General features: G+C 50.0%; 2 protein-coding genes and 1 pseudogene across 6 annotated transcripts; 2 read left to right on the top strand and 1 right to left on the bottom strand.

The window, feature by feature from the left end:
• Positions 1-6,249: 6,249 nt before the first annotated feature.
• On the bottom strand, positions 6,250-19,261 carry SLC5A6 (solute carrier family 5 member 6). Of its 5 annotated transcripts, none has more exons than XM_028516018.2 (17): positions 18,916-19,261; positions 18,430-18,496; positions 13,226-13,771; positions 12,819-12,884; positions 12,436-12,487; positions 11,988-12,055; positions 11,532-11,686; positions 11,053-11,193; positions 10,713-10,842; positions 10,084-10,172; positions 9,622-9,734; positions 8,977-9,044; positions 8,535-8,621; positions 8,205-8,386; positions 7,894-7,997; positions 7,551-7,666; positions 6,250-7,183 (listed from the first exon to the last, which is right to left on the bottom strand). In XM_028516018.2, the coding sequence occupies exons 3-17, from the start codon at positions 13,616-13,618 to the stop codon at positions 7,031-7,033; spliced, it is 1,917 nt and encodes a 638-aa protein (XP_028371819.1). In that variant the 5' UTR covers positions 13,619-13,771; positions 18,430-18,496; positions 18,916-19,261; the 3' UTR covers positions 6,250-7,030. The 5 variants fall into 5 exon arrangements, with proteins under 5 accessions (XP_028371819.1, XP_035883655.1, XP_035883656.1 ...); XM_036027762.1 differs by lacking the exon at positions 18,916-19,261 and adding an exon at positions 18,698-18,889 and having other exon boundaries at positions 6,867-7,183; XM_036027763.1 differs by lacking the exons at positions 18,430-18,496; positions 18,916-19,261 and adding an exon at positions 18,549-18,889 and having other exon boundaries at positions 6,867-7,183.
• On the top strand, positions 14,474-15,281 carry LOC114499653 (annotated as a pseudogene).
• Positions 19,239-23,700, top strand: ATRAID (all-trans retinoic acid induced differentiation factor). Its single transcript, XM_028516016.2, has 7 exons — positions 19,239-19,438; positions 20,105-20,226; positions 21,927-21,998; positions 22,207-22,278; positions 22,379-22,500; positions 23,028-23,125; positions 23,353-23,700. Exons 1-7 carry the CDS (start codon positions 19,340-19,342, stop codon positions 23,455-23,457), a joined length of 690 nt encoding a protein of 229 aa, XP_028371817.1. The 5' UTR covers positions 19,239-19,339; the 3' UTR covers positions 23,458-23,700.
• The last annotated feature ends 107 nt before the right edge of the window (positions 23,701-23,807 follow it).

Below are 23,807 nucleotides of genomic sequence, written 5' to 3' on the forward strand. Positions count from 1 at the left end.
AGCCGACCAACAGCCGACCCTTGACACAATCGGGACGGATGAGACACATCTGCACAGCAGAGGCGACTGTGGCCAGATCTCCTGTCTGTCTCCTCCTGTGTGCCAGTCTCTGCTAGCAATAGGTGGTGGGGTTTTAGATACCTGTGTGTTATAACAAAAAATCTGCACGATGCCTCTGATTCTGCGTGAAATGACTTGCTGACCACAGAACAGAAATCCCTAACAACCCTAATGCTGCCTGCTTCCCCCACCTGGGAAGTTAGGACAAAAATTAAACTATGGGCAGACCAATGGCCAGAACACTGGAGGAAGCTGTTGCTAGGAATGTTTCTTAAGGAGTCACCACTCAAAAGCTCAAGATTTATTACAGCCATTACCCCTCCCATACCCTGGACAGGAGTGTAAAAAAGCAAGGAGTTCTAGTTGAAAATAATAATCTCAATACATGGAAACAAACACAAAACATGGCTCCCCTAAGATGTATAAATTAAAAACCCTAGGCAAAAAAGTTACCTAACCTAGACAAATTTAACCTGAACGGACAATAGTTGATTTCTATATACCTATAAATCACTCCTTGCACCCTTTTAACTTAGACCAATCCCTAGAATCTTAATAGACACCTAGTTACTAATTGGCACCTGAAAGTTTGTGCCCATATAGCTTTGTTGGCTAGCTGATTGATGACCCTCTTGGTCAAAATAACCTTTGTTTAATATGGTTGATCTGTGGGACCTCCTGTACTTTTCAGTTATTTCTTTGTTTAACATGATTGATCTGTAAAGCCTTCTGTGTTTTTAGAAATTATTTCTATGGTAACCATTTCTGTTTTGATAATCACACTATGCATTGAATGTTGTACAACCTCCCCTATAAAAATAAAGATTGACTTTTCTTGGTGAGTCAGTCAGGCCTAGAGAGCCTGGCTGTGCTCTGGCACCCCACCAGGTGTCTTGCTCCATTCACTTCCTCTGTGCCGTGCATCCTTTGGGGACCCTGAGACCCCGCCAAGGCTGGACCCTGGCAGGGGAACATGGACATCACTCCCACTTCACAGCAAGGTGACTGTAAGTAATCACAATAAAAGGCACAACTGGCAAATTCAGGTTGGAGGAAAAAAATGCAACTGATTGTTGGCACGTGTACAACTCAACCAGCGGAAGCCACGTCGTGCGTGTGGCTGCTTCAGAGAGTAGCCTGTTAGTTCTGGGGTTTTAGTGGGTTTTGGTCAGTATGTTTTGCAGAGTAAATGCACAGCATCTCTCAGTCTGCTGAGGTGGTTAAGCAGAGGCTGACTAGGGTTACTCCTGCATCTCTGCATGGAAATATTGCACGTTAAGGGGAGCTTTTGCATCTGAGTGTGCCTGCCGCTTCTCTAGTTATAGCGCCCATCCAAAGATGGAGAGATGAGCCTGCTGTAAACACCATCCGACTTTGGGTGTTGAGGACACCCACCCAGGTGCCCAGTTCAGACAGAGCCACACCTCCTTGGAAGCGCCTGTCAGAATCAAATGAAACTCACAAAGGAGACTGTGCTGGGAAAGCCACTCAGATCTGGTATTTCCACCATCCAGGAAAAGCAGTTTCTGTGCTGGCGCCATCCAGGACAATCAAATTAATCTATAAATTTAACGTAATCCCAACCAAATCATAACAGGATTGTTAAATTAGAATGTAAGAATTTTGATTCTCTCCTGGAAAATGTTCAATAGCAGTCAAAAAAATCTGAATAAACTTATTAAGTGGGGATTCTCCCTATATGTGAAAGTGTAAATGTAAACGTATATAGACATAGTACAAATAGATTAGATTTAGCAATACGAAATTAAAGGGATAAGAGTAGACAAATAAATCAGCGGAATAGAATAACGTGCAGAACAGATCCAAGTACGTGTGCAAATGAAGCTTACGATAAAGAGGACGTTTAAAATCTGTGAGGGAAGAGTGGCTTTTTCAGGGAACCACGTGAGATGACTGGTTAACAATCAGAGGAAAATACTAGACTGAACCTCCTGCTTCATCATCTCAAACACGGATGGCACGCATAGTTAAACTCCTTAATTAAATTCCTTAATTAGGAAAAAAGTTAAAATATTTTCAAAGCCTTTAAACCATATTTTTAATAATACTGGGGTGGAGAATGCTTTCCTGGATAAGATATAAAACCCAGAGCCATTTAAAAAAACCCCGAAGGATTTGTTGTCATAAAATTTAAACTTCTTTTAAAAGAAATACTATAGTAAAAGTTAAAAGAAAAGGGAAAGAGTGAGAGAACATTGTTGTATCGAATTAATATCCAGAATATATGCAGAATCCTGACCATTATTTCAATTGACGAAGGCTCTGACGAGGAATTTCAGAAAAATCCAAACCCAAAAAGGAGGAGGAGAAGAGGGAGGAAGAAGGGAAAAAAAAAGATACTCAAACTCGTTTCTCCTGTACCCTTTCAGAGACAGTCAGTGAGCACAAACATTAATGTGCCGTTTTCCTCATCACTCACTACAAAAGGTGGCATATCACATGATTCCGCATCTTGCCTTTCTTCTTCATGTCCTGGAAACGAGCTACGTCAATGACTATCATGTATCAGTAGATGTTGGGAACTGCCCTGCCTGGTATCAGAAGCTGTAACCCCCACCTAGGCTAAGGCTGAGGGAGTGGCCTTGGATTGTAAGCCAGCAAGGAGACAAAAGCTTATCTCCCTGGCAGGAGCGCCACTTCAGCTGCTTCATTCATAACCGAACCCCAAAGCTTGGTCAGTTAGCCAAAGATGGGTAAGATTCCCCAAGGGGGGAACGACCTAAGACAGGCACAATCACGTGGGAGGCCCCCAAGAAAGGACTTTGGGGGCTACAGCAAAAGGGGGTGATGGACCCTCGCTCCTCGACTTTGACATAGCCTGAGTCCTCATCATCTGGGAGAAAATTTCCTTATCTCTTGGTTGCCTAACTTCCCTTGCTCCACCTAAGCCTGAAACAATGACAGGGTGGTGCAGCTCTGTGCTGAAAAGGGCGGGTTCCCCGGGTGATCAGGCCTAAGAAAGAATATGTAAGATCCTGTGAAACCTGCTTTGTTTAGAATGCTCTCAGTTGAATGATAAGGGTCCAAGGAAGAAGTAAGTTTGTTCCTCAAAGTTTTACAGCTCTTTGATCCTGACTCAAAATAGGCCCTCAGACTTCCTTGTTATCTATTGTTTGATCCTTACTTCCTAGCAATGAGTAATGAGCTTTTACCTGAATTCTTATTTCAAACGAAACCAATAAAAAGCCTCTCTGGAGGGGGAACGGCACCCTCTCCCCACCGGGGAGGGTGGCCAAGTGGCGGGCTCCCCACGTGAGGAGTGGCCATTGTGCCCTCCAGGAGAGAGGGTGGCCAAGGCGCTCCCCACGTGAGGAGTGGCCCTGCTGTTCCTATTCCCCCACAGGACCTGGTTGTCTCTGTGTATGTTTTTCTCACGTGTTGACAAACATCCGCAGCGGAGATGGATACTGCTGGCCGGTATCCTCCACAAGTAGAGTACAATCTTTATTGCAAGATACACATGGAGCACATAAAACATGTTTATGATGCTTAAAGTGAACCTTTACTATATTCCCACCCAGTGAAGAACTAACAGCTACAAAGCCCCTCCTTAATCATATCACTCACCCTCTTCCCTCAAAGTAACCACCCTCTTGGCTTTTCTTTATAGTTTTATCACCTTCATGTGGATCCATAAACAACAGAGCTTCCTTTGTTTGTGCTGAGCTTTACCAAATGAGATCACAGTGTTTTATTCTATGACTCCCTTGATGGATGACACTTCAGTTTGCTGTCCTGGCTGGTAGCTCAGATGGTTAGAACTTCATCCCCATACGCCAAGGTTGAAGGTTTGATCCCGGTCAGGGCACATCCAAGGAATGAACCAACTAATGCGTAAATAAGGGGAACAACACATCAGTGTTTCTCTAAAATCAATCGATAAAAGAATTAAAACACTTCAGCTGGTTGACATGTGTGGCTATGTTTAATTTTTTGTCATTGCTGCATAGCACTCCTGTGAGAATATAGTAGCACCAGTTTTTAGGGACTTTTGGGTTGTCTCCAGTTTGGGGTAATTATGTTGCTATGAAAGATTCTGTACCTCTCCTGATCTAGGGCAACCATTTTTAGAGAGGTCAATGAACCCTCTGAGGCTCCCTGGGAACTTATCAAGGACCTTATTTATCACTCAAGTTCTGTGTGATAAAACCATTCTGTTCCGATGCTAGGATGTAATGTGCTCCTTTTGCTCTGCGGACACTGCAGCAATGGTACCAAGGCAATGTGAGTAAAACGTCAATGAGAATCAAGTCGATGGCTCCCAACTGTACAGAAAGTCATTTTTGGCCAACCTAGTATATAATTGTATCTCATTTTTGTTTTTAATTAGCATACCCTTCATTACTAACAGGAATGAATTTTTCACATTTATAGGTCATTTGCATTAACTCTTATAAAATGTCAGTTCAAATCTTTTCCCCATTTTTAACATGATAGTTTGTCTTTTTTACATTGTGAGGTGGTCTTTAAATTTTTATTAATTTTACAGAGAGGGGGAGAGAGGAAGATAGAGAAACATCGGTTTGTTGTTCCACTGATTTACGAATTTTTTGGTTGTTCCTTGTTGTGCCCTGTGGGACAGTACCCACAAGCTCGGTGTGCTGGGACACCGCTCTAACCAACCGAGCCACCTGGCTGAGGTATGAAATGTTCTTTATAACATGTTCTTTAAGTCAGTTGCATGTGACACCGATTTTTCTCCACTTTCTTATGTTGTCTTTTTCACTTTTAATGGTGTCTTTCACTGAAGAGCAGTTTTACACTTTAATATGGTCAAATTCATCATTCTTTCCCTGTTTTGAGCTTCTGTGTGACTGTGCTGACTAGAATTTCAAGTATGTCAAGTACAATCAAGAAATGAAATTGTAACAGCAGGCATCTTTATCTTGTTCATGATCTCAAGGAGGGAACTTTTCAACACTTCCTTTAAAAAATAAATAAATAAATAAGGAAGCCGTGGCCAGGCAGCTGGGCACTACGGCATCGCGCCGCCACGCCACAGCTGTGGTTCGGTCCCTGGCAACCAATGAAGGCAAATAGGTGGGACAAACCAATGTTTCTCCCTCCCTCCCTCTAAAAAAAAAATCAGCAAAATATATTTTAAAAAGCTTCGAGCACTCTCTCTGGGGCACGCCCTCAACCTCCCCTCCCCCTTCTCCCCACACCTGCAGGCACCTCACCTTTGCCCTGCTTCCTCCTGGGGCCCGAGGGCCCTTCTCCAGCCTCTGTGTCTCGTTTCCTGAGCCTACGCAGCCCGGCTGGCTCACTTCTACGACCTCTGTGACTTTCTCAATAAACGTTCTCTTACCATTTCAAAAGTAAAACTTTGATGATAGTTGAGAGAATTCATTTGCTTTAACTTTGATTATAGTTTGTAAAGTTCTGCTGTAGAACTTTTCCATAGATACCCTTAAATCCTAAGATTAAGGAGCTTGTGCAGACTTGCTTCTGGCCAGCTGGATGGGACGAAGTGGCGGTAGAGGCCGGGTGTGGGCGGGAGTGAACAGTGTTACCATGTCTCACAGACACTGTAAGTCCACCTTGAGTACTCCATTTTTTTAAAAATAATAGAGTGTAAACTGTAATTGAAGACTTTATTTATTTATTTGTAGAGAGGTGAAGGGAAGACAGGGAAAGGAACAGCAATGTGCAAGAGATGCATGGATCGATTGCCTTTCGCACGTCCCCAACCTGGGACCTGGCCCGCAACCCAGGCATGTGCCCCAACTGGGATCGGACCAGCGACCCCTTGGCTTGCAGGCCGTCACTCAATCCATCTAGCCACACCAGCCGGGGATTGATATTCTATTTGTGAAGCCAAATAGCAGCATTCTTCTTCTACCCCCAAAAGTGAAAATCTCAGAGCAGCAGGTGAAGAAATGCACTCTCTCCCCTTGCTGCTGCTCATTCCTGGGACTCAGCAGGGGACAGGCTGAGCCACAGGGGATGAGAAGCAGCAGGTGGAGAGAGTGCGCATCCCTCACCCTGATGAGCAGAATGCTGCCCCCTGCAGACACACCAGGGACATGACTGTAAACACCACAGAGCCACAGCTAGTCTCGCTTCTCCTTAGCAGAAGATCTGTGTGTGGGAAATGAGGGCTCTTGACCTCTCCAGGGATGGGGCTGGGGGGGACAAGAGCAGCTGCAGACAGTACAGGAGCCCAGATTCCAGTTCCGATGTTAGTTTTTATTCCCTAGGAACAAAGGTACTTGGGGGAGAAACTCCAAACGTTAACAGGAGCACAGATGACAAAATGATACTAGGGCAGTGTGGCTCAGAGGTCAGGATGGACATTCCACAGTGTACCTGGTCATGCCTGGTTTCTTGGATCAACATCTGCCCCATCCCCAAGTGCCCAGCAGAGGTGGGGCGGGGCAGTGAGGTGGAAAGCTTCCCCTACTCGACACAAAGGAGACGAATGTATCTGTCTATCCCAAAAGGCCTCCCAGGAACACCAAAACCTCCCTCTCAAAAATGGAGGTAGACAGGTAAGAGTGAGGGGGTCTGGGTGTCACAGACAACCTGAACATAAGGGTCACAGAGGCCCTTAGTGGCAGACAGAATCTGTACTTAGGTGAGACTGGGAGGGAAGCAACAGCTAGTTTACGGTAGAGGTGGTCACTGTTGTCAGATCAGGCCCCACGGCAGCTGGAACCTGCACTGCGGTTCCCATCCACTTCAGAGAGCTTGGTGGAGTTTGATCAGAGGCCATTACCATTTTCCCAGGGGATTCCCAGAAGCCATTATCATTTTCCCTGCTATCCTCTTTCCTGGCAAAGTCCTGTCCTGTCCTCATACCTCCCATGCCCTGGAGGCTGCCACCGCAGCACAGACCCCTAAGCACAAGGTCCTTTGGTGCAAGCTAGGTCATCCAGTCCCTGCAGAACACACCAACTAGTCCCTCCCTGTACCACAGGGGAGACTAGGGCTGGTTCTCGAGTCCAGGTCACAGTGAGGTCTCCTGGAGGGTGAAGGTGGGGCTGCTGCCCTGGCAGACTGGGCCTTCCTCAGGCACGGCCACAGCCTCCTTGTCACCGCAGCCCTTCAGCATCCCGTTGCTCATCTTCTCCGGGGACCCCGCGGTGTTCACAGAGGGGCCCTGGGCACATGCAGAGCAAAGGGAGCAGACTGAGGAGCAGGACACAGGGCTGGGGAAGCAGGGCACACAGAAAAGGGGGAAGACCCCGCTTGGACCCCAGCCAGAAGGGGGGTGGCACGAGGAGGGGAGCAGAGGAGGGGCCAGCACACTGTGAGCCTCTCTGCACTCAGACCCTTCTGCCTGCCCAGCAGCGCTCCCCCGTGGGCAGGAGCCAGGGCAGCTGCTGCAGGATGGTCCAGGCTCAGACACACCATCAGGGACAGGGGTGCTGGGTGCGGGGAGAAAGCAGAGGGAGGGAAGGGCGCCAGGAAGGCCCGTGGTAGTCAGGAGAGGGGAGGAGGGGGGGATGTGACAATGTGGGTGCTACCTGGCTGTAGCTTTTGTAGTGAAGTCGCTTCCGACAGGACACAGGCAGGAGAGCACGGAGTCTTGGCAGCACTGGGTAGATGGTCCGAGGGTCCGGGGTCCGGCCCCGCATTCCCCCTGAGGGTCAAGGTGCCTGAGTCTTATATCATGTAACCAGTGCACAACCCAACAAACCCTCTGTTCTCGGGGTTCCCACCTCCTGGAACTCAGCCCAGAAACCCAACTGTTAAAGAAACCAGGAGCCTGGAGGGTAAGGGTCAATTCTCCCTGCAATGCCCAGAGTCCCCGAGTGCCCTCCCTCGGCCCACCCCGTGTTCCCGCGACCCCATCGCACACCCTCTCACCAGTGAGGAGGCTGACAACCAGGCCCACCACAATGACCGTGGTGGAGTTGTGAGCGCTGTACCACAAATACGACAGGGAGTAGAGCTGCTGCAGCCCCGTGGGCCTGGGGAGAACAGAGCAATGAGGACAATTCTCTGACAGGGTATTCTCTGACCACCCGTCTCCACCCACCTGCACGGTCCTACAGTCTGAGATCCAACACCCAACATTTCCCTGAGGCTTCTGGTGGCCCATTCCCTAGCAAGCCCCCTGGGGAGTCCCTCAAAAATGAGCTATTCTCCTGAAGGAGGGAGGGTGAGACCCGACTCACCTAGAGGGGGTGGTTGAGGGCATCAGCGTGGTCATGGTGATAGTGGACAGGTTGCCGGACGGGGACAAGCTGGACCCATTCAAGGGTGAGGATGCCATGCCGGAGCCCATTCTGGTCACTATGCTCCCAATGCCGATCCAGAAAGCCATGATGAGGCCAGCCAGCAGGCCCACAATGGCACCCTGCCCGAACACACAGCGCACTTTCCTGTTGTGCCGCCAGCCCTACCAAACTGCCACAGCAGTTCCCGGAACTCACGGCGAGAGCCCTGCCAAGCCAACCCCCAGGCCCATCTCTACACGGGGCTGTGGAGCCGCAGGGGTCACTCACAGGAGGGTTGGCGCAAGGAAAGAACATCCCGAGGCAGAAGAGTCCCAGCAGCGGCCCCCCCACCATGCCGAAGATGCTGATGGCCGCCTGCGGAGACAGGGTGGGAAACGAACACGCAGGCTGAGCCCCTGAGCCCGCCTCCTCGGCCTGGGCCCAGCACGCGGCAGGGTTCCAGGGCCCGGGGTGAGGACGGGAAAGCGCTCCGGGCTCTCCTCGGAGCTGACCTGCAGTGTCTCTGAGCCAACAATGTCCCGGGAATGATTCTGGGCCTTTTGGCTACTTGAGTCTGTTCACGGCCAGCGGCAGCCCGTCAGAGGGGAGGGAATTTCTGATACCTGTCCCTATTTTATTCCCCATAACAGCTGTCTTCCTCAATTCCCAGCTTCGGTCTGCTCTTTCCCCCCCCCAAAATCACTTTCTTCCCTCCATAGTCGTTACCTACCTGCAGCACTGGTCCCATCTGGGAGGAAATATAGGCCATTCCCAGGCAAAGCAGCCCGTAGCTAAAGGCTGGGACAAAGAGGAGACAAGATGTGAGTAAACACGCTAAAAAGGGGTGGGAGGTAGAGCGAAGCTCCTTCCCCAGCCGGACCACTATGTCTGTGCTCCTGGACACAGGGCACATTGCCTGACGCCCCAGCTCCAGGTCCCTCCCACCCTGTCTGCCCGCCTATCTGACTCAGAGAGCTCACCAGGCAGTACCCTGAGCAGTGGACACGGCAATGTGCTTCATTCAGTAACCAGCAAGTGCTGAGTCCAGGCTACAGCTGGTGCTTTAAAGAAGACTGGTGACACTGTTTGTATCTTTGAAAGAACATGACTAAGCCCTGGCTGGTGTGGCTCAGTGGACTGAGTGCCAGCCTGCGATTGAAAGGTCACCAGTTCAGTTCCCTGTCAGAGCACATGCCTGGGTTACAGGACAGGTCCCCAGTGTGGGGGCGGGGGGGGGGGGGAGTGGTGCATGAGAGGCAACCACACATTGATGTTTCTCTCCTTCCCTTCCCCTAATAATAAAAAAGTAAAATCTTTAAAAAAAGAGAAAAGAAAGAAGGAACATGACTGAGGAGATAAGGAAGCACAATCCCACCAAGGATTCTGGAAAGCATGGTGGCCTGGACTTCTGAGAACTGCGGGAACCAGGGTCGAATCAGGTCTTCCATCGTAACGGTGGCCAGGGAATTAAAAGCGGAGGATATGGTGCTGGAAGGAGGAAGAGAAAGCCCAGTTGCGCTGAGAGAAACAAGACTGACAAGGGACCCTATTGAGGGAGCGCACCCTAAAGGCAGGGGTGACACGTCAGGCCAAGGAGCCTTCCTCACACGTGGCAGCCGAGGAAGAGGTCTGAAAGGCAAGGACACTTGTCCTTTTCTGAGTAGGGTACAGGTTTCGTTTAGTAGGTCAACTCTCCTCCTGGAGAGGACATGCTCCGCCCTACACAAATGAGCTGTCCCCTGTCACCTCCCAATGGGTGGGCACAACGAGGGATCCCCTCCTCCACCGAGGACAGGTCAGCTGCGCCCAGCCGGAGGGCAACGGCCAGAGAGGGTACCTGAGGGAGCCGCTGAAGAGGCAGGCAACGAAGAGTCCGGGCAGGCCTGACCAGTCCTTCAGGAGATCCATCACAAAATACAGGACAAACTGCGGGCAGAGCAGAAGCGCACAGCCGCCTGAGAGGGGAGCCCCTCCCCAGGGCGCACTGTGCGGGGAGCCCCCGCACACGCCCCGGCCAGTCTGGAGCACCAGGAAGAGGGGCGGAGTGCTGCAAGTGGCCCCACGGTGAGGAGGGGAAATGGGCTCTGGGAAGAGCACCCGGTTCGTCCCCCAGCTCCAAGCCGACTGGCAGTATGATCCGAGCGCGCTGGCCACCTCGCTGAGCCTCTGTTCTCTATGGAAGGAGGCTGTTGGGAGGGTTTCATGGGACTGGGTGGTGCACAGTGTGAGTCAATGAAGGCAGGTCCCCACCCAGAAGGGTGAGAGCAATGTGATTAGGTGACGGTGGGGTGCTCAGGGCTAGGGTCCTCACATCTAGATCAACAGAATCCCAGCATGAAAAAAAATGTAAATCCACTTGCCCTCCCCCCGGGGTGGAAGTCCTTTCTGTAGCCACCCAGACACTCCTCTTAAGGGGCCCCGGTCAGCCCCTCCTGGGCACAGAAGGGGCCAGAAGGGCCTTCTCACCTGGTCGGGGGCTGCCTGACTTTGCTGCGTGCTCATGGGATGCTCCTGGTAGTAGGCGTACATGACCAGGCCAATGAGGCAGCCCATGCAGAGGGCCACCTGCTGGCAGGGGAAGACCGCATAGCAGGAGCTGCAAAAGAGGCCAGGGTCAGACGAGGGCGGGGCTTAACAGGTGGCCTCAGCATGTCCGGGAGCCCCAGAAAGCACACTCGCATCCTGACCCCAATGGGGGGTGGGCGGTGCTCTGACATCCTGTCCGCACCCAAACGGCCTCTGTGGAACCGGGGCCCACTCCCTTGCCCCAGCCCTCGCTCCCCCACCTTCTTGTCCCCACACTCACAGCACAGCGGCCTTCTCCGTGCGGGAGCTGAGGTAGCGCTGCACCTGAGCCTGGTTCACCCCGTACAAGGACAGCATTATGAAGACACCTCCGAAGGCCAAGGTCCAGAAAGTATGCCGCACAAAAGGGTCTGGGTCTAGGCTGAAACAAACGCCACCTGGTCGCTGGAGGGGCTGAGAAACTACTGAAGGCAAGCACTGGGTGGACTCAAGAGATGGGGTAGCAGGTCTGAGAAAGGGTTCCATTCCTCCAACCCAGAGCTTCATTCCAGGCACCAAAAATTTCTGACCCTTCTTAACCACCAGCTGCCCCGCTGTGATCGGCCTCCGTCTCCGCAGCACGGGCTTCCCACCCGTCTCATGCTGCACCCAAGGCTTCCACGGCTTGCCTCCTCTTCACTCTAACCCCGAGCTCAGGCCCTAGGGCAGGCTCAGCTCCTGAGCACTGGAGACCCCAGCCAGGGCAAGGGGCATACTTACTTGATCCCAGAGATGAGGCCGCGCTGGGAAGCCAAATCCCACACGTGCCCCAAGCCGCCCACCCTGGCCGACCCCACGACGATGACCGCCAGCTGCCCTAGGAACATGACCAGTGTCTGGAACACATCTGTCCAGATGACTGCTTTCAGCCCACCCTGTAAGAAAAAGAGCATGTCTGACACAAACGTCTTTAAAACCCTCCACCAGTGAGGACCGACACCGCCAGCAAGGGCACTGCATTACACGGCCGCAGGGACATAATTGCTGAATCCCTGCGGACAGCATCCCCACCCCCTCCCTGAGCATCACAGGCCACCCCCTCTCCTACATCTCACCCCAGAATTTCACTCCACCGTCTCGCCTATCGTATCTCACTCATCCCTCCTTCCCCTTTCCTGCCATTCCACCTCCTTGCTCCCTCCGTTCCCCTCGCTCCCCACGATGTTCTGCACTTACCAGGGCAGTGTAGACGGTACAGACGATGCCCAGGGTCAGCACTGAGAGCCACAGATCAAAGCCGGTCACTGTGAAGAGACAAAAGTCACATTCCCGTATCTGGAAGAGGACTTCCCAGTGGGGAGGCCAAAGAAGCCCTGGTAAGACACGAAGCATTGGGTTATTCAGGATGAAATAAACCATTCACCACAGTGGAAAACAATGTGCACAGAGCTCCACCAAAAGGTGGTGTTTAACCAGTTCAGACGGGGCCTGGTAATGTTTGATTAGCTTTCCAGCGGAGTGAAACAAGCCTGCCCTCGTCTCTGGGGGAGACCAGCCAAGGGCCATGCAGTGAAATGATTCCTAGGCCAAGGTCCGGTTCCTACCTGTACACTCCCCTCCACCCACCCCTCCAAAAGGTGCCTTCCCAGCCTGCTGGGGCTGGGAGCCAGGGGCTGAGCCTCACCTGCATTGAGGGCCAGCGACGGCGCGTAGAGCACCACCCCCATGTAGATCACCTGTTGAGCACGGAAAGAGAACGTGAGCGGAAGAGGAGGTGACGGTGGGCAGACAGGGGAGAAAAGAGGGACCCCAGCTCCAATGTCCCAACAGCCTCCTTTCACCCAGGCTTCCTCCCTTCTTCCAAATTTTGGCTCGCTGCCACCACAGCGTCTGTGGAACTGGAAGGAATGGAAAGCAGGATGCTCCTGGACATATCCGTGACCCTGACCGCTAGCAGGAATCTCAATCCTGCCCGTCTGAGAGCAGACAAGGCTCCGGCTGCCTCAGCGTGTCTGAGTGCAGTCTCCTGCCGTGCCTCAGGCTCAGCTCTAGCCTCATTCCACTTACCATCTGGAAGATGAAGGTCAAGGTCCCACACACTCGCACAGTTTTATTGAATCGGAGCTCCAGGTACTAAGTAGGAATATAAACAACAACAACAAGGTATTTCTCCCCACCCCACCCCACTCCCCACAGTTCATACATAATTTCCCTCCAGAGGTCCGGAAACATTAGAGACTATTCAATTCACATCCACTCTGGCCCCATTCAGCACAGGACCCCCAAGCCGACCTCGCCCGGAACGAACCATAAGCACACGACGTGTCTGACGTTCAGAGTTCGTGGGGATGTTGTGTCCCTGCCCCTCAGTGGGCAGAGGGAATCGGAGGGCCCAGCCCCCTCACATGTGCTCTCTTCCCCCTCTGTCCCTGAGCCTGAGGGTCCAGAGTGCCCCTCCCCTCCTCCCAGCTCACCTCATAGGCACTGGTGAGGTGCAGGCGGTAGAAGACGGGGATGAAGATGTGTGCGGGGATCAGCAGCCCCAGGACATACGAGCAGCCCAGGAACCAGTACTGGGTCCCGTAGTGGTAGATCTCAGACGGCACGCCCAGGATGGCCACGGCCGACTGGAAGGTGGCCAGCAGGGACAGCGCCACGGGAAGGCAGCCCATTTTGCGGTTGGCCATCTGCAGCTGCCCGATGGTGTGCCGGCCCCAGCCACGACAGGCATGGTAGAGCCCAATGGCGAGGGAGAGAACCAGCAGCAGGATGAAGACCACGTAGTCCACAAGGGAGAAGGCAGGTTTTACCATGCTTGGGTCTGTGGCTGTGGGGAGGGGCGTGGGGGAGGTCACCCCCACATTCATGTCCTCTCTGTGTCTAGGACCTGTAGCCACTTGCTGCTCCTGGGTTCTGGGCTGCCACTTGGCTCGGCAATGGCAGGCAAGTGGCTACTACCTGGCTCTCAACCAAGTTTTCACAGTCCTTCTCCTCCACCAAGTGACACTGTCCAGGGTGACCTGCAAAGGGACCAGCCCCCAGTCAGGCCTATCCTGCCTTCATGGCCACCCACCCTCAGGCCTGCGTACCCCACACCCACCAGACTTGGGCCAGCCAGCTCAGCAGCAGACCTGGAAAGCCCGCAAGCCCTAGGAGCAATTTGGCAGGGAAAAAAGGAAGGAGGAAGCAGAAGAATGAAATAGCCAGGAGACAGCTACTTGGCCAACACCTTCTTGAACACGCAGAGCTGTGAAATGTAAGACACTTCTTAGGTCCTCACCCCACAACAAAAGAAGAGTCAACTGTAGCCCATGTTTCTTCGAAGACTGCCCTGCCCCCTCCTGCAGGCACGGACCCAGTCACTACAAAGTACTGAGCCAGCAGAGCCCAACCTGGCGCCACAGCCCAGCGGGGAAGAAGAAAAGGAGACTAATAACAAAAGCATGGCTTCCTCCATTCCTCTCTTCCCCCAGCCTCAGCTCCCACGACTCCGAGTTTCACCATGCCAATAGCTCCCCTTCTCAGCACTGACGCCTAATGGGATCACCTCCACGGCAGCCCCAAACTCCAGTCCAGGCACCCCCAGGTCAACCACCCCCTTCTCCCAACACCACTAGGTAAGCCCTGACACCTGCCTTTCAGCTGCTCTCCCGGTAATGCCAGTCACTAGCAGCTCTGGAAAGAGGGGTGGGACTCAACGGGAGAGGGGTTCCCCATACAAAATGCCCAGTGCAGCCACAGAAACCATCCTTGCTGCACAGGAGGAGCTGCCACAGCCCCAGGCCTGGAGCGGAGTCTAACAGCGATGTCTGATCAGTCCCAGAGCTCAAGGAACAAGATTCCACACCAGCAGCCACACAACAAGCTCAGCTGGCGGCGGCAGCTGAAATGGATGAGGATTCAGCCAGCGAAGCAAAACAGAGCCGGAATGAAAAGAAGGCACATGAGACTGTGTCTAAACTGGGTCTTCCACACGTTACCAGTAGAGTAGCTGAAAGGCAGGTATCAGGGCTTACCTAGTCGTGTTGGGAGAAGGGAGTGGTTGACTTGGGGATGCCTGGACTGGAGTTTGTGGCTGCCATGGAGGCGATCTCATAAGGTGTCAGTGCCGAGAAGGGGAGCTATTGGCATGGTGAAACTGGGGGTTGTGGGAGGTGGGAGCTAAGGCCGGGGGAAAATCTAAGAGTATCCTCTTTGTCGTCACAAAACCAGACCTACAAGAACCCAGCTTCAGATACCTACATAGTTTGGGGGGAAGCTAAGATTGAGGATTTATCTCAGCAGGCACAGTTTGCAGCTGCTGAGAAACTCAAAGTTCAAGGTTAAGTTGTCTCAAACATTCAAGAAAACACACAGATTCCAACTGTACAAGAGGAAAGTGAAGAGGAAGAGACTGATGAAACAAGTATGAAAATTAAGGACATAGAATTGTTAATGTAACAAGCAACTGTATCCAGAGCAAAGGCAGCCCAAACCCTGAAGAACAGCAGTAATGATACTGTAAATGCTACTTTGGGATTAACAATATAACCGTCTAAAAAACAAGGACCCTTTTCTGGGTGTTTCAAAAGACTAACTGCAGCTTTGCTTAAAATTTGTACTGTTTCTATCATTAATAAAGTTATGGCTTCTTGTGGGATATAAAAAAGGGGAGAGGGCAACATCCTGGAGCCAGAGGTTCAGAGTTAACAATTACGGGAACTTTTGGAGAAGCACACCAGCCAGGGAGCTAGGGCAAGAGGCACGACCAGGGCAAGAGGCACGACCAGGGCGAGTGGCCATATCCTGCTGGGACAAACTCCTTACCGAGAGAAGCAATCCCTGCTCTGAGGCGGAGCTGCGTGGCGAGGCTGTGTGTCTGGAGCTGGCCAGAGACCGACAGCCTGGCTCCATAAGTAGCTACAGTGAGATCAGGAGTTGGGGGCGGAGTGAAACTCAGAAGCTACTTGTTCTGGCCCCTTTGGGGAACCAATTGCTGTGCTCCAAATGGCCCTATCACCCTAGGGCCCCCAAACTCCAGCTCCAGAATGGGGAGCAGGGAGCTCACAGTCAACAACATTCCTGGATGGATTAGGCTTTCATTCTAAATCAGACTTGACACTGTGTGCCAGAGGGAATTGTAGGGGAAGGGCTGAGAGAAGATGGGGAAGTTGCTCTTCTGACTCCCACACAAGAAATACTAATCCTCAAAAGATATACCATTGTCCTTAGAACAAGGACAAGGTCAGAGTATTTTAAAACTAGATATTGAGACAACACCCTCATTTACAAAGGACACAGAGGCGTAGGTGACTCATTGATCTTGTCAACACCATGGAGCTGATTATTGTCAAAGGCTAGATCAGAGCCCAGGTCTACTGATTTCCCCATCCATCCACTCTCCAAGTATGCCATACTGTCTTCAGAAACCATCCTCTAGAGCAGCAATTTTCCATCTTTTTTCATCTCATGGCACATATAAACTAATTACTACAATTCTGTGGCACACCAAAAAATATATTTTTGCTGACCTGACCCCCCCTCAAAATACGTAGAAGTTTGATTCATTCACACCAGATGACTACTGCTGTGTTGACTGTTGTCATTTTTTTATTTGACAATCTGGAAAAGAGATCAGTGCCTGTAACTAAAAGCCAGGGACTGCATGTTTTAAAAATTCTTGCGGCACACTGGTGTGCCTCTTGCAGCACACCAGTTGAAAACCGCTGCCCTAGGGTACTTACTGGTATGAGGAAAAAAGAGGAGAGAAGGACATGAATTTAGATGGATTAACATGATGACAGTGAACATTTTTGAACTCCTGCTATGTAACCCAGCAGCATGCTGTGTACATTACAGACATTACTAATAACTAATTATGATACATAATAAAAAATAATTAAAATAAGTGAAGATATAACCAGTGAAGATATAACCATAGCTACCAATCTCAAAACACCATCAACTCAAGCTAGGTACTTTACACAAACACTCTCTAGGAAACTGATTTACAGAAGTGAAGGAATTTGCTTGAGGTTACACAGCATGAGACAAAACACAGGAGGAAGATACAGTCCCATCTGCAGGCAGAACAGGTTGCTCACCCAGGGCTCCATCCTCGCTACCCCCAGAACGAGGACAGAAGCAGAATGTTAACTGCAGTCAGTCAGTCATTCTTGGAGCTAAGTTTAAATTTCAACCAACGTAGGCACAGATCATTATAAGCTATGTCTTCTGTTCTTGTCCACTAGGAAACAGACATGCCTGGCTGTCTCCTGGCTCTCCCACACTGTCGTTCTGGGCAGATGTTGTCTAGCTGGAATAATATGGCCTCACACAGATGAAACCTGAACTCTAAACCTCCTGGGGCCAATGAAAAGAGGACATTAAAGCTGGCAATTCTTGGATCGCATGTGACAAATGTCAGTCCTCAGAACCACGTTCCAGGAGGCCACTCTGGTTTAACCTAAAGATGCCCTGGGACTTTGTACATTGTGATATCTCAAGTTTTCTCACTCCTCCAGCAAATTTTTTTTACTGCCAGGGCAGAGATGAGGGAAATTACTGGAATGTAAAAGATAGCTGCTGTGAGCAGATAAGATTGTGTAGTGATAAAAGATTAGTGATAAGGATGGGCAGGTAGTTAAAGAGAGATAAAGATTCCAGTATAAACTAAAACACAGACACAAAGAACTGGGAACTGCTAGGGTAAACCGGCAGGGTTCCCTGATGGAATTCTATTTGTACGGGGTGTGGCAAACTCTTCCAGATGTTGAAGACAGCGATCTGGACAGGGCAGGAAAAACCTGACACAGCAACAAAGTCTTAACCAGACATAATTCTAAGAACAAGTTAGTAGCTTTCTAAAACTCTACACTGATCTAAACCCTGTGGACTTGCATCTCTCTGAGAGGCCATGAACCAAAAGAGCTGAGTTGTTTCATTAAAATTGGAACAGCTGGTGTGGCTTGGTGGACTAAGCGCCAGCCTGTGAATGAAAAGGTTGCCTGTTCGATTCCCAGTCAGGGCACATGGCTGGGTTGCAGGTCAGGTCCCCAGTAGGTGGCGCACAAAAGGCAACCACACACTGATGTTTCTGTCCCTCTCCTTCCCCCTCCTTTCCTCTCTTTAAAAATAAGTAAAATCTTAAAAAAAGAAAACTGGAATACACGGCACAAATGGGACCCTTTGCATATATTTTTTAGATATTTTCATATATATATTTTTTGTCTCTCATGCGTCCCCAACCTGGGACCTGCCCACAGCCCAAGTATGTGCCCTGACTGGGAACGAACCAGCGATCTTTGGAGTTTGCAGGCCCGTGCTCAATCGCCTGTCAGGGTGGGGCCCTTTTCAAATGCCTAACCCTAAAACAAGAAAATTTCTTCCACTACCCTAGCCTCACTTCAGTCACAAACTTCACTGGAACCACTTTGACTCCTACAAAAGGAAGGGGGCCACAGCAAGACTAAACGTCCCAAAAAAGATTCCTTCAAAATCGAGTCTTGCGCCTAGAATTCCTCAAGGTCTGAAAGGCTTTGGTACCCCTCATTAAAATGCTCATTTTAATTTAAAACCTGATGCTAACTTTTAATTTCTAAAGCCTTCATACCCAGTCCCTCCAGGCACGGCCTCACTCACGATCGCCACCCTGCACCTAGGGGCCCTATACCTGGACCAAGGCTCGCCTTCCCCTTACCTCCGTGGCTCTGGCAGGGCTAAGAAGGTCCCGTCGTTCTTTCTGAGATCAGCGTGGCTCCGCTTCTCTGGGAAAGCAAAGGAGGTGAGGGGTTAGGGACGCATCTACCCTGGCCCTACCTCCTCGCCGGGGCTCCGCACGCCGCGTGGTCGGTTTCTGGACGGAGGTGAAGGGTATAGGGTGCCCAAGGCGTCCCCGAGCGCGTCCCCGAGCGCGTCCCTTCCCGCCGGGCTTTGCCCTTCGCCTTTCACTCCTCCATCACTCTCACCCTCCTTATTTCCTGGCTTCCCACCTTCCCTCCGCGTGCGAGGTGGCGGGAACACTATCACTGGCCGCCCGCACCAAGGATTTTCCCGGGCCCCTCAAGGTGGGAGGCAGGCAAAACTCGCCCCTCTCCTCCTTGTCCCTCCCTCTCAGCTCCGCGCGCAACTCCGGCGACTCTAAGTACCAGCCCACACCGTGCCGGCTCGCCCGGGTCCGGCCCACCTGCCAAGTCTCCACGTTTGGGTACGGCCGCCGCCGGAGAGCCCGGCCCACAGCACGCCGGCCGAGTGACAGCAGGGTCCCGCCCCCTGCCCGCCCCGCCATGTTTATACTGAGGGCTGCAGGAGCAGCCCGGAGAGGCTGCGGAGACGCGACCTCGGCGTCCGACGCGAGGGACGCAGGGCTGAAAGAGCGGCGGCTGGCAGGCCTTCGCTAAAGAGGAAGAAAGAGACGGGTCTGCCAGTTTTCTCCGACGAGGACTGGGCCGCACGGAGCATAGAGCTGCCCCCCGCGAGCAACAGCAACCCCAGCACCCAACATCCCCACCCCCGGCCTACTGGCTCGCGCCACTAGTCCACGCCCCCTGGGGGCGGAGCCACACGCGCTAGTCTCGCGAGCTGTGGAGAAGGACGAAGGGAGCAGAAAAATGTCCCCTCGCGGTCCTTGCAGTCCTTCGATCCCGCTACCCTGGGCTGCCGCCCTGCTCCTCGCTCTGGGCGTGGAAAGGGATCTGGCGCAACCCGAGGTACAGAGCAAGTTAGAAGTCGGACTGGAGCAGAGGTGCTGGGCCAGCTGGTGTCGCACTCGCCGGGTCTCGGCTCCCCGCAGCGGGACAGCACCTCTGATTTCGCCCTTGAGGCCTTCCCAGCCGTTTGGCCCAGCTGGCCCCCCGCTTACGATTACTCACTCTGCGCAGGTTTCCCAGCGTCCTAGCCCCAGCCCACGTCCATTTGCACTCTGACCTCCTCGCTCCTTAATCTTTGAAGAACTAAGTTTTTTCTACAAAAAAGTCTTTTGACTCTTCTCAGTCTCTCCAGGCACGAAAGTCGTATGTCGTACGGTGGCAGGACTGTACTTCTGTAATGCTTGATGAGTTCTTTGTGTACCTGCAGTCCTTTTACATCCGGCCAAACCAGGGCTGTCAGATTCAGAAAGTCACTGGAGAGAACGTAATATATGTGTTCGGACAGTAATCCCCAAAGATGAGGGCCTTCCTTGGACGTAGTCTGGTGCGCTAATTTAGCTCCTGGGAAGAAATGCATCATCTAGTCAAACCTGATATAATAATGGTAGGACATTTCCCTTCTCTGTGTTAGAGGAATTCTGGAGAGGTGTACTGGCAGTTAAGTTTTGATTCCTGTTTGTTCCTGGCTTTTTTTCTGAAGTCCTAATAGTTTTGTTTCTTCTGCAGATCTGCGTCCATTGCCCTGGGAGTGTGCGAAATTTGTCAGAAGTGGCCTCTTACTGTAAGCATACACCAGAGCTGAAGTTGCGAGCCCGCTGCTGCCTGAATCAGGAGGGCGCCATTCTGGGGTGAGGGAGGAAAAGGCATCCCTGGATAGTGGAAAAGAGTTCCCAACCCAGAGTCATCAAGGCTTGCCTGATTGGCTTTTGGGATAAATATTTGTGCCTGTTTTGGAGGCATATTAACCAGGACTCTCAGTCTTTTAAATCTGTTATAGCATTTTGGGCTAGGTAAACAGTTCTTTCTGGTTGGAATTACAGACAAGTTTTAATTTTTGCCTGTTTTACTTTAAAGGCTTTTATGGCTTTGCTTTTTAAAAGAGCTTTGTTTGTTTGTTTATTACCATATCTTTTGTTTGTTTACTGTATGTCTCTGTGAAAAGACCCCGTAGCCTCCAGGACACTATGCTAATGTGTTATTTTTTCCCTTTCTGATTAATTCATGTTTATTTCTGAGGCACATGCCTCTTCTGTCCTCTTATCCAGGTTAGTCCTGCATTTTTTCCTTTTACCCTCTTGAGAGTCCACGTAATTATTCCAGCTTTACCTTTACCCACCATGCAGGTGCCTACCAAAAACTTGATCTGTTTTAGTATCGTTTTCCCTCTCTCCAAGCGAGGTACCTCTAGCTTCCTGTTCATACCTCCTCTTGAGTGCACCCTCGCTTCAGACTCGAGATACCATGTCTTGTTTCCATTCCCTTCTTTCCCTAACCTACCTAAATACTTCTCTGTGTTAAACTTTCTGAAAACCAAATTTCTTCCATTATCATGCTGTGGCTTTAAAATTAGAATTCCGATTATTTGTCCACTCAAACTCTTTATGAGGGTCTGGCTTTGGTCTACCTCCGAAAGTATTGTACCTTTCTTTATTCAGGCTTCTCTCTTTACCTGAAACTGCCTTCCTCTACCACATAAAGTCATGTCCATTCTTTAACTGCAACATCTTTTGTGAATTTTCCTTACTACTAAATATCAGAGTAATATTTGTTTTACTTCCACTAATCCTTAGTGTCTACTGCTCAAATTTATTTGTATACTGTTTTGTGATTTCTTTCATATTATAATTTAATGTTTATATTGTTTTTACTTTTGTTGATCATTTTGTTCCTCTACTACATTGTAAGCTTTTTGAAAGCTAAGATACTGAGGGGTTGTTTTGATACTCCAAATTTTTGCAGTTAGTAGGCACTCAATAAATATATGTAGAATAAAGGAACAGACAGCAGTAGATACTGAAGAAAATAATGTGGCATGGTCCTTAATATCCAGTAGTTTATATCCAAACTGTGGTAGGAAATGCATTTGGAAAAAAACTTTCTTTTATGTGATTTGAATTTTTTTTTCCATTGGAAGGTCCTTTGTGAATCTGAGAATCATATCATAATGTGAGATTCACTAATCCATACAACAAAGAAATTTCTTCCAATATATGCACAGACACAAAGAACTTTCTGCCGTGCTGGAAATGTTCCATATCTGTACTCTCCATAGCTGTTAACTACATGTTAGTAGTTCTTGGACATTTGAAATGTGGCTAATGCAAATGAGGGACTGAATGTTTTTCATTGAAATTAATTTAAATAGCTACATGTAGCTAGCTAGTGGTGACTGAATTGGACTGTGCCGAATTAAAACATCTACTACAGCACTTAGTTTGTGGCCCTGAACATAGCTGTTCAACTAATATTAGCAGAAAAGGGGTTGCATTAGCCTGTAGTGGTTAAAGAGGAGAGACACAAAGTTACACTGCTTGCCTTATTTCCTCAGGCTGGATCTCCAGAACTGTTCTCTGAAGGACCCTGGTCCAAACTTTTCTCAGGCACATACTGCTGTCATCATGTAAGTGGTTGTTTTCCCTATCAAAACGTGGCTGTGGCGAAGGGTTGATGGGAAAGTCTTTGATGATGCATTCCTAAAAAGATGTTGGAATACTGATGTCTAAACTTGGACAACTCAGAATGAGAACTGGAATACCGGTCCAGGAAGATGCGTGAATGGCAGTAGGATGTTTTCCTAAAGCACAGTGCTAACAGTGTGTGCTTTTCAGAGACCTGCAAGCAAACCCCCTCAAGGATGACTTGGCCAACGCCTTCCGTGGCTTTACCCAGCTCCAGACGCTGTGAGTAAGGGTTTGGGTTTGAGGAGAAAATCAAAGGTAGGCAGTGCTGTGAGCCTAGCAACTTTGGGTTGCATAGTAAGACTGCCTGTGTTGTGTTCAGGATACTACCACAAGATGTCAACTGTCCTGGAGGTATTAATGCCTGGAATGTTGTCACGTCTTACCCAAACTATCAAACCTGCCAAGGGCAAAGGGACTTTTGCAATAGCACTGGGGATACAGGTATGCTGTTTCACCTCCACCCTTTTGGGAACCCTTTCCGCCTTTGTTTTGTTTTAGGGTTTTGTTTTGTTTTTATTTAAATTCTTTTTTTAATCTTTAAAAATGTTTATCAATTTGAGGGAAGAGAAAGGAGGGGAGAGAGAAACATTGATGTGTTGTTCCATGTATTTCTGCATTCGTTGGTTGTTTCTTGTATGTGTCCTGACCAGGGATTGAACCTGCAACCTTGGCATATCTGCATGACAACTGAACTACCTAACCAACTGAACTACCCTGTGGGGCTATGCCTTTCTTCCTTTATATTCTCTCTATTAGCTAAGAAAGACAGTAAAATTGCTTATACACCTTTTGTATAGGTTTCTGAGGCTCTAAACACTTGAAAAGAAAAGGTCTTAAAATATTATTTATGCTCTGAACATCTGTAGTCTTCTTTCCTTTGACATAGAAACAATTGAGAGAATCCAAAGCAGATATCTGAGAAATGTCTAATGAGATCCAGTGATGTTCTGTTTTTCTCTGACTCCCAGAAATATGTCCTGAGAATGGATCTTGTGTGCCTGATGGTCCAGGCCTTTTGCAGTGTATTTGTGTTGATGGCTTCCATGGCTACAAGTGTATGCGCCAGGTGAGAAATTAAACCTTCTAATTAGGGTTAAGAGAAATGCATAGAGCAAAAACCTCCCAGAAAGAAGAGCAGAAAGACCAGGAGCTGATGCAAATCACCAAGTGAAGGGAAACTAAGAGAATTGTCCTGCATGAGGGGATGGATATACTAGGAAAGAACTGGGTGTTAGGATGTGGCCCTTGGTGTAACCCTGTATGAGGAATTTTTTTTAATCCTTTTATTCCCAGGGCTCATTCTCGCTGCTTATGTTCTTCGGGATCCTGGGATCCACCACATTATCCATCTCCATCCTGCTTTGGGGGACCCAACGCCGGAAAGCCAAGGCTTCATGAACCACATATGTCTTGCTGCTGACCTAAAGAACGTCCCAATCTGTCTTAGCCCAGCCAGGCACATTTGCTTCCGACACGGACCGGCCAGAGGGTCCTCCTTGAGGCTGAGGCCGAGGTTGGAAGGAAGACGGAACATCGCACAGTGCTGGAGGGAGAGTTATACTCCAACCCGAGAGTGGACTAGTACCAGTTCCCTTTTGTGCTGTTAACTGTAATAAACTTTTTTTTTTTATTTTTAGGGAAGGTGCCCTGACTTTGTGTGTTTCTTGGTTGGGGGGGGGAGAGACTCTTGGGGGGTATCGGCTTTGTACCACCGCTTTCTCCCTGGGCAGAAAGGCGCCGGCAACTTC

The sequence above is a fragment of the Phyllostomus discolor genome, chromosome 6 (assembly GCF_004126475.2).
Source record: "Phyllostomus discolor isolate MPI-MPIP mPhyDis1 chromosome 6, mPhyDis1.pri.v3, whole genome shotgun sequence".
NCBI classification, from domain to species: Eukaryota; Metazoa; Chordata; class Mammalia; order Chiroptera; family Phyllostomidae; genus Phyllostomus; species Phyllostomus discolor.